Source organism: Podarcis vaucheri, assembly GCF_965113315.1.
Source record: "Podarcis vaucheri genome assembly, chromosome: 16".
NCBI lineage: Eukaryota > Metazoa > Chordata > Lepidosauria > Squamata > Lacertidae > Podarcis > Podarcis vaucheri.
The window spans coordinates 22,991,360-23,006,312 of record NC_138754.1 but is presented as its reverse complement, the minus strand read 5'-3'; the positions used below and the strand labels follow the sequence as shown (position 1 = coordinate 23,006,312).

Below are 14,953 nucleotides of genomic sequence, written 5' to 3'. Positions count from 1 at the left end.
TGGAACGCCTTGTGGTGTAGTGGTTAAGAGCAATAGACTCGTAATCTGGTGAACCGGGTTTGCGTCTCCACTCCTCCACATGCAGCTGCTGGGTGACCTTGGGCTAGTCACACTTCTCTGAAGTGTCTCAGCCCCACCCACCTCACAGAGTGTTTGTGGGGGAGGAAGGGAAAGGAGAATGTTAGCCGCTTTGAGTCTCCTTCGGGTAGTGATAAAGCGGGATATCAAATCCAAACTCTTCTTCTCTTCTTCTTCTTATTGATATAATGCAGCCACCATCATTGTATTCTTTTAGACAGATGCCTGATGAAAACTATTCTGTTTTGGATGACCTATTTTGTTACAACTGTTCTTAATTTTGTTATAGATGTTTTCTTGTCGTGCTCTTATCATGAGCGGTTTTCCAGAGCTGAGATCTGGAGCTGCCCTTAGCTACTAGCACCATGTTTTTCCATCTCTGATACCTGATTGCGGTCTTGCTTCTCCTCCTCCTCCACAGGAATGTTTTACTCCATTCATTAATGGCAGCTTCTTTGAACACGACGGGCAGCCGTACTGCGAGGTGCATTACCACGAGCGCCGTGGCTCACTGTGCTCCGGCTGCCAGAAGCCCATCACAGGCCGCTGCATCACTGCGATGGCCAAGAAATTTCACCCTGAGCACTTCGTCTGTGCCTTCTGTCTCAAGCAGCTCAACAAAGGAACCTTCAAGGAGCAGAACGACAAGCCCTACTGTCAGAACTGCTTCGTGAAACTCTTCTGCTAAGGCCAACATTCAGCATCGTTTTTGTTGCCTTTCCAGGAAACCTTGACTCTTTGGACATTGCCACAATTTGGCAACCTGTGGCCTTGGTGGGCTATTCTAGGAGAAGAGGAGGAGTGTGTGTGTGTGTGTGTGTGTCAGTGTCAGGGTGGGGTGGGATGGGATGGGGCAGGATGAGATGCTTACCACTGCTCTGGAAAAGTTGTAAATCCAGAGAACAAATCACATTGGACCATTCACTTAGAAGCTGTACTTTAGCAAGGAGATGCTAAGACTTCCATTGATGCACCAGATGGACAGCTTAGCCAAGTCAAGGCGGTTTGAGTGGGAGGCTCTGTTTGGTTGTGGTGGTTGGTTGATCAGTTGTTTGGTTGCATTGGTAGCAAAGGTTCAGGCAGTCAAATAAAAATGGTTTGGGTTTCAGCTTGGGGGCAGTGGAATTTAATTCTCTTCCCCAAGAATGCTAAAATAGTCAGGAGGGCTGAGAACCCCAATATGGATTCTACTTAGAAATGGGGAATGGGAAGGGCTGTAGCTCAGTGGTAGAGCATCTGCTTTGCATGCAGAAGGCCCCAGGTTCAGTCCCTGGCATCTCCAGGTAGAGCTGGGAGAGACTCCCTGTCCGAAAACATAGAGAGCTGCTGCCAGTCAGTGTGGACAGTACTGAGCTTGATAGACCAATGGTCTGACAGTATAAGGCAGGTTCCCGTTTTCCTAAGTTGCCTCTCCCAAGAACACCGTGAAGGGTCAAAAGAGAGCAGAGAGCTCATCTTGCACTTCCACATGGCAAGGGCCACATTGGCAGATACTGATCTGTGCAAGACTCTTAGGACTGGGTGAGCAACTTCCTTCCTGTCTGCATCCCCCTCCAGGGAGATGAGGTTCAAATGATACTGGAAGAATGCCCAACACCCCTTTTTATCACCACCTGCATGTACAGAGTGGATCGCTGACTCTTGTTTGTACTTCTACCCTTTTCAAATAGGACATCTCCCCATTTGGGGATGTTAATTTCGCCACCATTGCTGCCATCCACTCCTGAGAAATCATGAGAGTGAAAGTGTGCTCAGTGGGGCGGAAGTGGTCTTTGTTTTATATGACAATCCAGAGAAGCAAGGCGTCCCAGCCTTACCAGGTTTTAGGCAGGGATGTAGCCTGTGTTGTGATTTTCTCCCAAAAGGCAAGAGAAGCTTCATTTAACAGCATTGACTTCTTTTGCCTGTCTCTCTCTCTTGCAATCACAAGCACATCTCTCACTCATGTGAAATATGTCCTAGAGAAACACAGTTCTGAGCAATAATTCTTTTTCTATTGACATAGTAAGTTTCTCAGTGTGGGTGTGGGTGTTCTTTCTCTCTTCTTGCCTCTCGTGGTTTTTATGTCTGTGTGAGAGAGAGAGAGCGCGAATGACTTTTGCTATCAAACTGAATACTGTGTGTCTGGGGGAGATGCTGATTTCTACATTGAGTCTTGAATTCATAACAAAATGACTTTTAAATCTCTTGTATTGAAAATTTTAGTTTTTTGAAATGATTTTCAACAGATGACTTTCATACCTGACAATGTCTGGGCAGGGCCCTGGTTGTGCTGGTTCCTGCACCCGCAAGCCTTTGGTGCTTTGTTAAACACAACTATTAACATGACAAGTATTGTCTTTTTAAAACTGGGGCGGGAGAGGGGGAATGTGCAAGGAGCGTGTATGTGTGGTTTTATTTCATTTTTGCTTATTAAGTAGCTTTTCTATTGATCAGAGCTCAACTGGAACAGATTTCTTTTTTAAAAAATAACTTGTAAACTGCTGTATTTGGAATTGTTTGCCTTTCTCTCAAAATCAGAGCTGCAGATTTTTTTTTGAAGCGAGTCTTAAGTTACTCCAGCAGGGAGAAAGAGCTCAAATCTTACACGTTTGGCGTCAAGCTTCATAATCTGTTTCAGAAGCTGACGCTGAGCCTGTGGTCTTAGCCCTCCCATACATATTGTTAACATAGTTGACCAGCCTTTTTTTTTGCCCAAGTGTGCCATTACTCAACTTTGCAGTGTGAGACTGCTGTGCTAGTGTATTCCACAGTGTGTATGTGCACACACTGCTGTACCTATGTGTCCTCTGGTGCCTTTACCTCTTGTCTACTGAGCCAGGGAGCAGGCAGCAGTATGGCATGGGAGGTGTTGGCAGAAACACCCTTTTGTCTCTGCCGATCTTCTGGGCCATGTGTAACTCCACGTGCGATGCTTTGCAAGCCCTGACAATCTGCTGATGCCAGCATTTTTCAAAGCGCTGCCAACTGTGCTTTGCACTGCAAACCCCCTTTGGCCCCAGTGCGCCTTTACCTGCCCTGTGGGTGTGGGTTGGTAGGATGAATGAGGGAGGCCTGGCGGGCTGGAGGCTCTGTAGCCAGGCCTGTGGATCCTCATACTCCAGCCCAGGAGTGCCATCAGTTCCTATTGCCTCTCTTGCATGTGGTCCCCTCCACCGCTGCAAGCTGGCCATTTGTACACTGGCACCAGCAGGCTGTCCTGAAAGCTCATGTCTGGATCACTCAACTTCTATGCACATGTGCTTGCTTCGCCACCACATAACCATGCCAAGCACCCAGGCAAGCCAAAGTAACATTGAGCTTTTCTCGAACTACTAGGGGCAGGCAGGGAAGAGCCATGATTTTGTATAGCTGTCTCCATAACTTTTCTGCACCTGCTTGCCTCTGTAAACTGGGAATTTCCCATGGGGGTGGAGAACAGGATCTCAGGCAGAGGACAGTGAGAGGTGGGGATGGACTGAGCTGGATGTGCTGGGCCACCAGCTCCACATCCCATAAGCTAGCCTGCTGCCCTCAACTGCAGCAGCAGATGCGCCCGCTCACCAGCGTTGAAGTCTGATTCAGCTGCCACTCTGGTCAGCTTTTTTTTATCTGGAATGGGATGCGGCACTTTTTTGTCCTTTGCGACCGGAGCTGGCCTTGGTTGGGGAATGATGAAAAACAATATTGGACAAAAAGTCTGTCAGCTGGCAAAGTGATTCTGAGAGCGGCCGAGTGGGTCTTTCAGTTTTGTGGGAGAGGAAAGCCTGCATTGTTTTGCTGGTACCAGGCTGCTCAGGTTATAAAGGATTGTGTGAAGTTGGGCCTTTTGGAAGTCTGGGATGTTGCTTTTTTTCTGAATCTGGGCACAAGGAGGTATTGCAATCTGATGGAATGGCCTGGTGCTGCCTCTGATGGGTGTCAGGTGAAGATACACCATTGTTTTTCTGAAAATATCCACTCGCTACCGTAGCTTTGTGACATTTTAGGCCTGGGGCGTGGTTTCTTTCTTTCTTTCTTTTGTTTAACTTTTTAAAATGCATCAGAATGAAGTGGGTCTCTATTAAAGCTTCAACAGATCTTCTGGGAAGGAGGAGGAGGAGAGATTCTCCTGTGGAATGACATTTCTCTCCCCTCTTCCTGTTTTCCCCTTTTGTAAACTTCTAACTCTGCTGGTTTTTTACCCCACTTTTAAAATTCCTGTGATGATGCTAATAAATTTTATGATAATTTTCAGTGTCATTGGTTGTGGCCTTTCTTAAATAAACAGTAAAAAAAAACACCCCACTTTCATAATAAAACAGCAATTATAACAGCATACAAACCCCCACAACATTTCAGTACTGTAAATATAACATTAATTATGTTGCACCTCCTGGCAAGGGGCTTGACAGTTTCACTTTGGACCTAGAAACACCCTTCTCATGATGTTGCTTCCAATCCCTCTCCTGAAGCTGCCTACAAGGCTTTGAAAGGCATGGGGCTGGGAGAGCTGGAAACACCTCTCCCATGATGTTGTTGCACCATAAAATACTTTACCATTTTATTTCTGCATTGGGTGGAAGGGGTAAAGCCAGCCAGCAACTTACACAGGGGCTACGTTCCAGGGATCACACCTAAAGCCAAAATTGGGTTCAATGGAGGATAGGATTGCCAAAGTCTTATTTCTTGTACTTCCACCCCCTTTCCATTTTTTAAGCACTTTTTTGCCAAGCCTGTAAATGGGCACAAGTTAACTCTGCATAAGTTGTGGCTTACTGAATTCAAATCTTTCCTTTGGGCTCACTTACTGGCCTTGGGGAATTCAATATTCAATCCTACATATACAAGCAATATTGTAGGGGAGGCCCTTCACTGTGCAACAGAGTAGCCTAGATCAGAGCAACAGAGTAGCCTTTTGGGGTCCATGGCTCCCGTGACCAAACTATATTCTTTCTGTGGTACCCCTGTGGGACTTGGGAGCCCAGTTATGTCACCCCTTGCCTGCAGAGCTGGCAGTCCCTCATCCTTTTTCGAACACCCTCCCCTTGTGGAGTGTTCTCTCATCCTCCTCTCCTCTCCCCTCTCCTTGGAAGTTCTCTGGACAGCCACAGTTGCTGCCCCTGGTCTCTAAGCTGTCCCCCACCGCAAAGAGAGGTGCTTCCTCACACTGCCGCACAAGGGCCTGGGAAGCCCTCCCACGCCAGCCCCAGAGGCACCATTCGCCTGGGAAGTTTGTAGCCAGGACTGCTGCAACAAACAGCCATGCTCTGTTGTAAACAAAAATCTGCCCTTTTCCCCTTATGGAGTATCCAAGAGCCCATATAGAGTCCTTACGTAGGTTCCCTATTGGTAGGAGAAAATAACAGAGGCCAACCAGAGAATATTGAGAAGCAAAGCAGCTAGTAAGCCTGATCTTTATTGATCTCTTGCAACAGGGTCCTCACTCACCACACACATGAGGGAGGAGGAACCCAGAACAATGGCGCACAAGGCCTTATATAGACATTTTGAAATTGCCACCCTGTAGATCACGGGTGTCAAACACAAGGCCCGCGGGCCGAATCCGGCCCGCCAGACCTCATCATGTGGCCCGTGTAGCCCCAGCCCACTATTAGAAGCCCAGTCGCTTCCCACCCGCCCATCGAGCAGGCTGCTAATGCGGCGGCGCATGCGTGCGACGATTTCTCCCGCTAACGCCAATATCATAAAGGAGATTGCTTACCCTAGCGGCCTTATTTGAGCATGCGCGACGTCGGGCGTGCAACGCGCATGCGCAGGCAGGAAGGATTGGGGGGAAAGCCCCGCTGTCGCCGCCTCTGCGCTTGCACGCTTAAGTGAGCTTCTGGGGAAAGGAGGCGGAGGTCGCGTGCGTGCCGCCTTCCCCGCGCGTGCATAATAGCTGGCAACCTGTCAGCGCCCGGCCCGTGGCACCCGTTTGCCATTGCTGTGGAAGCCGAGGGGCCCTGTGAGAGGCCCTGGCTGCGAGGCCTGCCGGAGGACAGAGCCTTCTGGGAACACGAGTGGCAGCTCGGCCGCTTTCTCCTCCTCGTCGCCTTCCCCCTCCCCGCCGCAGCCACTCACGCTGCTGGTGATGCAGCCCTGCGGCGGGGGCGGGGAGGCGGTGGGCGCCTTCCTGCAGCCACCGTTGCAGGGGGCCTCGGAGGCGCCCTCGGGCCTCATGGTCTTCTACGAGCTGGGCCCGGTGGCGGGGGGCAACGCGGACGGCGACGGGGGCGGAGGCAACAGCGCCGGCAGCTCCGGCGGAGGCCTGGAGGATCTGGACGACAGGGAGGAGGGCGGCGCCCAGTCGGGGGGAGGGGGAGGAGGCGGTGGCTGCAAGAGCTGCACCTACAAAGGCTGCAGCGAGACCACCACACAAGTGGCCAAGCAGCGCAAGCCCTGGATGTTCAAGAGGCACCGCAACAAGATGTACAAGGACAAGTACAAGCGCAAGAAGAGCGACCAGGCCTGGGGGGGGGGCGCGGTGGAAGTGGCGGAGGCGGAGCTGATGCAGAGGGAAGGCAATTTCAGGAGGGATGGGAAAGTGATAATAAAGAGTGGACACATAGTCCACAGATACAACCGGCCCTTTGAGGGTGACCAAACTGCTTGTGCGGCCCCCGATGAATTTGAGTTTGACACCCCTGCTGTAGATCAAGACCACTACCCCTGATACATCGTATCTACATCACAGAAAAGGCGATCTAAAACAGAAATTTGAATGTTGTTTATCTCCTGTCTGGCAGGTTACTTGATTGGATGCCCTGCTTATTTGATTGGATACCCTGGGAAGCCTGGCCAGTCTTTTGTAATGATAAATACTTTGTAATGATAAATACTTAGTTCCTGAGTCAGGTCACAGGCTCACCTTATTCAAACCTTAAGACAGGATTTGTGAAGGAAAAGTCAATGGGGAGGCTTTTCCATTTTCCTTTGACCTTGCAGAGAAAACATTTGGTCAGTTTGGGACAGTTTGGGAAGAAAAAATGGTTCCAGGTCGGTCTTCCTGTGCTGATCTATCTATGTGCTTGGTTGGTACACTTATGAACATTTAACATATATCTAAGACCTCAAAATAGGGACGCGGGTGGCGTTGTGGGTTAAACCACAGAGCCTAGGACTTGCTGATCAGAAGGTCAGCGGTTCAAATCCCCACAACGGGGTGAGCTCCCGTTGCTCGGTCCCTGCTCCTGCCAATCTAGCAGTTCGAAAGCACGTCAAAGTGCATAGGTATCGCTCCGGCAGGAAGGTAAACAGCATTTCTGTGTGCTGCTCTGGTTCGCCAGAAGCAGCTTAGTCATGCTGGCCACGTGACCTGGAAGCTGTACGCCGGCTCCCTCAGCCAGTAAAGCGAGATGAGCGCCGCAACCCCAGAGTCAGTCACGACTGGACCTCGTGTGTGGTGAGTGAGGACCCTGTTGCAACAGATCAATAAAGATCAGGCTTACTAGCTGCTTTGCTTCTCAATATTCTCTGGTTGGCCTCTGTTATTTTCTCCTACCAACAGGGAAGCTACGTAAGGACTTTATATGGGCTCTTGGATACCCCATAAGGGAAAAAGGGCAGATTTTTGTTTACAACAGACCCTTTACCTTTAAGACCTCAAAATTCCTATCACACAGCCATGCAAGCCTTTGAGAGGCAGAGATGCAAGAGGGCATCAGAGGAAGGGAGGGAAAGAAAGAAGGACAGAGGCCAGTGTTGCCCGCAGCACCCCTGACCATTCAAGGCACCCTGGCTGAAAACCACTGGCCTATATCTTTCTCTCTACATCTATGTGCGCTTCTGCCCCAGCAGGGGGAGCATGCCTCTCTTAGCCTGCACAGCTACGAAAGCTTCCTCTCCCTTTAAAAGGCGGGAGAGGAAGTTTCTGGGTATTTGGAAGGATGGCTTTTTACGCCAATGAGAGCTGAGAATAGCTCTTCTCGTCCCCCCCTCCCCACGCTCTCCCGCCGCTTCTTTTCGTCATCGACAGACCTGTCCAATCCGCAGCGAGAGGAAGGGGGAGGAGGAAGCTGTTGCTCTCCGCCGATTGGCCGCGGCGCTCGGGGAGGTTATAAAAGCGTGGGGCGGGGGCGGGGCTAGTTCTTTTGCTCCACGGAGGCCTCGTGAGGTAGGTGTGTTGCTGGCGGCGGGCCGGGGAGGCCTTTGAGGCCTAGGTGGGGCCGGGCCTAACCGGAGCCTCTTTTGTCTTGTACTCTGTAGAGAAACACCGGAGTCTTTAAACCGCTGCCGTGCGATCCTTGGGTCACCGCGATGCCCAGGGAAGACCGAGCCACGTGGAAGTCAAACTACTTCCTCAAGATCATCGTGAGTCCTTCTGATGGCTTGGGCGAGGGGGAGCAGGGCTGATGTTATTATTTCTCCCGTTGGAAACCTTTTCTCCGTGGCACAAATGAAAAACAAGACAAAAAAGTGATGCCGGCGAGGGTTTCTCTGAGCATGTACAAAGTACCATTAGTTCCTAGCACCCATTAGGTGCCTCATAAAATAAATCCTTTGGGCGCCGTGTAGAATAATAAAATAAGATTTAAGATCACTGGCTCGCTATTATTATTAATCACTTCATGGAATTTATCTCGTGCTTGATTTTTAAAACAGCGACAACCCTTAAAACAGTGATAAGACATCATCAATAGGTCTAACATAAAAAGAGCCTTGCTGGAGAAGGCCAATGTTCCATCTTAGTTAAGCATGAAACCCTCAAGCAGGATTTGAGCACAACAGCCCTTTTCCCTTGTGTGGTTTACAACAACTCGTATTTGTATTGCTTCCTCAGACTCTGGAGGCAGAGCATAAGCATAAGCACCTTACATTACACCTTGCAGGAATCATGTAATTAATTCCAAGAGAGATGCCTATGATTATAAGTACATTGTATGATTTGCCCTGAAAGCTATTGGGCACAGATATTAAGTTGAGAAAGTAATAAGCAGTAGGAGATTCATTGAAGGCTTCTTTCCACCAGGTAGAGAACACTTTTTAAAAAAGTAATAAATTATTGTAATCACAAAGCAGTACAGTGATCACAAAGCAGTACAGTACTCTGGTGAAAGTAATCCTTTTTGTATATTCTGCAAAAAACTTAAGTTTCAAAAGCAGCAGCAGGAATAACAATACACAATTAAAAAACACTTCTGTATGTACAGGATGCTTTTCTATTTTAAGTTGCATGTATAAGACCAAACCTGCTGGGTAAGACCGAAGGCCCATCTGTCCAAAATACTGTTTTCATACTGGTCAGCCAGATGCTAATGGGAAGCCTGCATGCAGGACACAAGCACAACTCTGCCCACGTGTTATTCTGAATGATACTGTCTCCATTATTAGTGGCCGCTGTTAGCCTTATTCTCCATGAATCTGTTTATTCCCCATTTAAAACAGCCAAAGTTGGTGGCCATCACTGAATAGTCTAGCAAATTCTGTGGGCTCAACACACCATACAGCTCTGTCCCTGTGTTGCAGCATCGGCTCAAGTCTGGAATGTTGGAGTCTTAAGAATAAGGATCTCTCAGTGCATACAGAATAATGTAGTATAGTAGCCAGACCCTTTCAGTGATGCATGGTTGGAGCAGGGCTCAGATTATACTATCATATTGCAGTATCCGAGATCATAATATGAGAAGCAGGAATCTGATGGTCCCTCTGAGCATGTACAGTAAAGGGTGACCACAGTTGGCCCATAGATCATAATCAGTATAAATTTGTCTACAGCAGGCATGTCCAAACAGTAGATCGTGATCTACTGGTAGATCCCCGGCTGATCGTGGGACCCCTATCGATCGTAGGATTAAATTAAGTTTACCAAAAGTTAACAAATAAAAACTGAAGAACTCTGGGCAATTCTACCCCCCAAAAAGCTCAATAACTGGGCAATCCACCTGCCCCATGCACACTCCTCCCTCCAAGGCAATGGGTGGATCACTGCCAGTTTTTTTATACTGGGAGTAGACCACAGTCTCTTGGGATTTGGACGTGCCTGGTCTACAGGAATGGTGTAATAATGGGCAAGATAATGTATATGAAACACTGAATGCACAAAAATGCTAAGTATTGTTACTGTTACTAATTAGGCTATATGCAGAATTTTGTAAGTGTTCAAAGCGATTTGTATGTGTTAACTTGATTGTGTGCCACAGAGAAAGCCAGCACTTTCTGTTCGGAGTTAATTTTTTAATTTAAATGTTGCCCCTGTTTGATATCTGCATCTTAATGCAAGCAGACAGTGTGCCAGCCCTAAGTTTGAAAAGTTTCTCTCAGGGTTTGCTTTCTTTCCACAGCAACTCTTGGACGACTATCCAAAATGCTTCATTGTGGGAGCAGACAATGTCGGTTCCAAGCAGATGCAGCAAATCCGCATGTCCTTGCGTGGGAAGGCCGTGGTCCTGATGGGGAAGAACACCATGATGCGCAAGGCAATCCGGGGACATCTGGAAAACAACCCTGCTCTGGAAAAGTTAGTGATGCAGCATTTCCTAGGCTTCTTTGCATTGGCAGTAAAAAACACACATTTTTAAAATAACATTGAGCCAATAAGTCCTTTGTTCAAAGTGTGCTTGAGCTGCAAATTCACTAGATGACCCTCTATCAGTCTCAGAGCATGTATGTAAAACATTTGTTAATTCTACAGCTGGATGTTATTGTTACCCACCTATAATTTTTGTTTGTTTATTGTTAGAAATTGGATGTCGCTAATAGAACATGCCTTGTTTCTCATTAGGCTTCTGCCTCATATCCGTGGTAATGTGGGCTTCGTGTTCACCAAGGAGGATCTGACTGAAATCAGGGACATGTTGTTGGCCAACAAGGTAAGTGGTAACCACTTAGGAGGAAGAGAGTGGCTCTTTTCACCCAAATTGCCCCAACCTTGTGGTCTCCAGATGTTGTAGAGTACATCTGATATAACAACAACAATTTATTATTTATACCCCGGCCATCTGGCTGGGTTTCCCCAGCCACACTGGGCGGCTGCCAACAAAATATTAATACATTAAAACATCAGTCATTAAAAACTTCCCTAAACAGGGCTGCCTTCAGATGTCTTCTAAAGGTCAGATAGTTGTTTATTTCCTTGACATCTGATGGGAGGGCGTTCTACAGGGTGGGCGCCACCATTGAGAAGACCCTCTGCCTGGTTCCCTGTAACCTCACTTCTCACAGTGATGGAAGCACCAGAAGGCCATTGGAGCTGGACCTCAGTGATAAGGAAATAATAAGAGCTTGCTGGATTAGGCCCATATAGTCCAGTGTCCTGTTCTTACAGTTGCCAACCAGATGCTCAAGTGGGACTTGAGTGCAAGGATACTCCCCTCCTGTGGTTTCCAGCAGTGGAAGAACAGCAGCCACTCTGGCATATAGCCATTAATAGCCTTATCCATTAATTTATTAAATTGTGTTTAAAAGCCTCCCACGTTGGGGACCATCACTGCCTCCTGTGGGAGCGAAATTCCATAGTTAATTTCACCTCTTTGAAGAAGTACTTTCTTCAGTCCTGAATCCTCCCAACATTCAATGCCAAGGATGACTTGGTTTTTTCCCCTCCCTCAGGTACCAGCTGCTGCTCGTGCAGGTGCTATTGCCCCCTGTGAGGTCACTGTGCCAGCTCAAAACACCGGCCTTGGCCCTGAGAAGACCTCCTTTTTCCAGGCTTTGGGCATCACCACCAAGATCTCCAGAGGCACCATTGAAATTCTGGTGAGTTCTTAGTGGCTGTCTATGGTGATTGTGCTTACACTTCTATTGCTTTTTTAAAAAATAGCTACCCTAGGTTGTCATGAGAAGAAGGGCAAGTTGTAAGGGGTGGCAGGACAAGGAGCACTAATAGTAATGTATACTCCCAAGGCTGGAAGGATAAACACCCATTTGGTGGTCTGAAGATCTCACTGACCTTTCTACGTTTGAACGTGTATCTTAACCATTGTCAATCTTGTTTGGCTTGTAGGGCAGCTTATATTAATGAATTGTCTTAAGTGTGTATAGGGGGTTATTGTTTTGTTTGTAATTACGTGATATATTTTTGTGTTTCTATATTGTAAACCACCCTGTGTTCCTTGAATGAAGGGCAATATGTAAGTGTAAAATAATAAGCCAGGAATGATTTATTGTTTTTATTGATAACATGAGCTGATTGTTTCTTTCCTTTTGTTAATTTTTCAAAATATAAGTGGTGTGTGTGAATGATACTCAACTTTCTGCAAAAGGACTTGAAATGACTCACTGTTTGAAATGAATGAAGCAGAGGGACCAAGAGGGACTTGGCCTTAGCCAGCCTGGCAGGCGAGCGTCTTGTTTTCTCCTTTCAGCACTTCTGACTCAACTGGACTAAACATACATCACCTTGATGAGATGGTGTACAATTCTTGTTAAGAAGTTGCTGTTGAATTTGCTGGTTTTTCTCCCCCTCTTCTTTCTCAGAGTGATGTGCAGTTGATCAAGACCGGAGACAAAGTGGGTGCCAGCGAAGCCACCTTGCTGAACATGTTGAACATCTCCCCCTTCTCCTTTGGGCTCGTCATCCAGCAGGTGTTTGATAATGGCAGCATTTACAGCCCTGAAGTCCTGGACATCACTGAAGAGACCCTGCATGGGCGCTTCTTGGAAGTAAGTGATGCCTCTTTTGATTTGCATGGACAAGTGGTCTGCCTTGCTTGGTGTGGTCTGATTCAGTGGCAGGCAGCTTTGTTTTGCCTGAAGTGGGCCATCCCATAGCCACTTATCCTAGGAGTAAGCCCCACTGAATTTGATAGGACTTACGCGGGTGGCGCTGTGGGTAAAACCTCAGCGCCTAGGGCTTGCCGATCGCATGGTCGGCGGTTCGAACTCCCGTCTTTCGGTCCCAGCTCCTGCCCACCTAGCAGTTCGAAAGCACCCTTAAGTGCAAGTAGATAAATAGGTACCGCTTTATAGCAGGAAGGTAAACGGCGTTTCTGCGTGCTGCGCTGGTGCCGGCTCGCCAGAGCAGCTTCGTCACGCTAGCCACGTGACCCGGAAGTGTCTCCGGACAGCGCTGGCCCCCGGCCTCTTAAGTGAGATGGGCACACAACCCTAGAGTCGGACACGATTGGCCCGTACGGGCAGGGGTGCCTTTACCTTTACCTTTACTTCTCAAAAGGCATGTATAGGATTGTGCTGTGAGTGTTCCAGAAGCAACTCTGAAAATTGCTTCCTTTGTATGGATGTGTACCTAGTTTGAAGTCACTAGACTACAGTTGGGAAGTAAAAATGCCAGAAGTTGTTCATTTTGCATTGTGAATTTGGGAGAGTACAGGGAGCGCCTAAAACATTTTGGAATTGCCTTGGGATGAACAGGAGTAAAGACGTGCACTTTTTCTCCTACCAGGGTGTTCGCAATGTTGCCAGTGTTTGCCTGCAAATTGGCTACCCGACAGTTGCCTCTGTGCCCCACTCCATCATCAATGGGTACAAACGAGTCCTGGCTGTGGCTGTAGAGACTGATTACTCTTTCCCATTAGCTGACAAGGTAAGGATGATGATATGTTGAACTGGATGATGAGTGCATAATGTTGAATTGGCAAGAGTGGTTCCAGTGGCTACAGCTTTCCTTTTTTGTATGTGTGCATATATTATCTCAATTTCACATATAAACATAATAGAGAGCAAGCTAACTAGCGTGCATCAAGGCACAACTTCGAAACATTACCTAACACCTAAGCACATCAGGTGCTCTGCTACAATTATATTGTTCGTTTTGAAATTATAAGGTATAGTAATAAGTCTGCAAACCCCGAAGTCCTTGAATTCTCTGTTGTCAGTTTAACACCAGACAGCTTAAGATTCTGAAATTCACAGGTGTGGAAGTTGTAGTATTCCACACTAAACCTTATGTGTGAACTGCAACTTAATCTGGTTTCTTGTGATTGTAGTCTTTGAGGCAGGTTTTGCAGAAAGTTTGGAGAAGCCCACGGGAAAATTCTACCACAAGTTAATCACTCTTTGGTTCCTCCAAACCTCCCCCCCCCCAAGCTGTTTTAGGCACCAAAATTCCATTAACCCCATCAAGCGTGGGTTAGGGATGATAGGAGTTGTAGTTCAGACACACCTGGAGGGTCAATAGTTCCCCACACCTTCAAACATGATCTAACATAAATAGGGAGATTGTTTAGAGTTGAGCATAAGTCTATTTTTGAATCGGGGTGGGGAACCCTTTTCACCTGTAGGGCTATATTTGCTTCTGATGGTGGTGCACATACCAGTGGTAGGAAGGGCAAGAGACAAAAGTAGGTAGAGCAACAAATGCAGATTTTACCTTCCTTTGCAGTACATTAGTTTCTACACACACTTGTGCACCCCTCTCCATCCAGGCAAACATGATCCGAGTTCAAGTGACACATTCCTGCCAGCAGAAACCATTCATGGCACAAAGTGCCAGTGGGGGATGTATGAAGCTGACCTTGCTTTTTTTTTTTAATTTCTCCACAGGTAAAGGCCTTCCTGGCTGACCCTTCTGCTTTTGTGACTGCTGCCCCTGTGGCAGCTGAGGTTGCAGCTCCCGCTGCAGCAGCCCCAGCCAAGGTGGAGGCCAAGGAGGAGTCTGAAGAGTCTGACGAAGACATGGGATTCGGTCTCTTCGACTAACTTTCAGAGTTTTGTTGCCAATCAATCGGAGCAGAATGAAACAATAAAATAAAAGTACTTCTCTACACACCCATGTCGCATTATCATTCTTGGTTAGTCCTCTGCTAGGGGGAACTATCAACTTCTCTCCTTCAGTGGTTATGACCCTCCACCTGTTATAAATGCAGGGCTATGCAACTGAATGCATGCCTGGTCCACAGTCAGTGACCTCTCCCTTCCACAATTCAGGGGACCACTTCCTTCTACAATTCTAGCCCTCCCTGATCTGAAGTAACAAGGCTTTCAGAATTTTTTTTCCAGCTCAGGAAACTTGGAATGA

At 47.6% G+C, this 14,953-nt stretch overlaps 2 protein-coding genes and 1 pseudogene across 5 annotated transcripts in view; all 3 read left to right on the top strand.

Annotated features, from left to right (window-relative positions):
- PXN (paxillin) overlaps positions 1–4,299 on the top strand; it is a 66,170-nt gene extending 61,871 nt beyond the window's left edge. For all 3 annotated transcript variants that reach the window (XM_082203050.1, XM_082203053.1, XM_082203051.1), the window contains one exon: positions 500–4,299. In XM_082203050.1, the coding sequence (XP_082059176.1) occupies positions 500–766 (267 nt within the window). In that variant the 3' untranslated portion in view covers positions 767–4,299. The remainder of the gene's footprint in view (positions 1–499) is intronic.
- A 1,831-nt stretch (positions 4,300–6,130) lies between these two features.
- LOC309521680 lies at positions 6,131–7,559 on the top strand (annotated as a pseudogene). The gene is made up of 2 exons: positions 6,131–6,560; positions 7,547–7,559. The product of its transcript is annotated as an uncharacterized misc_RNA (transcript).
- A 549-nt stretch (positions 7,560–8,108) lies between these two features.
- On the top strand, positions 8,109–14,701 carry RPLP0 (ribosomal protein lateral stalk subunit P0). The gene is made up of 8 exons (XM_082203419.1): positions 8,109–8,152; positions 8,245–8,349; positions 10,320–10,495; positions 10,760–10,847; positions 11,587–11,733; positions 12,454–12,639; positions 13,379–13,519; positions 14,479–14,701. The coding sequence occupies exons 2-8, from the start codon at positions 8,296–8,298 to the stop codon at positions 14,632–14,634; spliced, it is 948 nt and encodes a 315-aa protein (XP_082059545.1). The 5' UTR covers positions 8,109–8,152; positions 8,245–8,295; the 3' UTR covers positions 14,635–14,701.
- Positions 14,702–14,953: the final 252 nt, after the last annotated feature.

Excerpts from the sequence above, each read along its gene's own strand:
- RPLP0 (XM_082203419.1), top strand. The coding sequence starts at position 8,296 with ATGCCCAGGGAAGACCGAGCCACGTGGAAGTCAAACTACTTCCTCAAG. Across the intron at positions 8,350-10,319 it reads ACTACTTCCTCAAGATCATC|CAACTCTTGGACGACTATCC; the intron begins GTGAGTCCTTCT and ends TTCTTTCCACAG. Across the intron at positions 11,734-12,453 it reads GAGGCACCATTGAAATTCTG|AGTGATGTGCAGTTGATCAA; the intron begins GTGAGTTCTTAG and ends CTTCTTTCTCAG.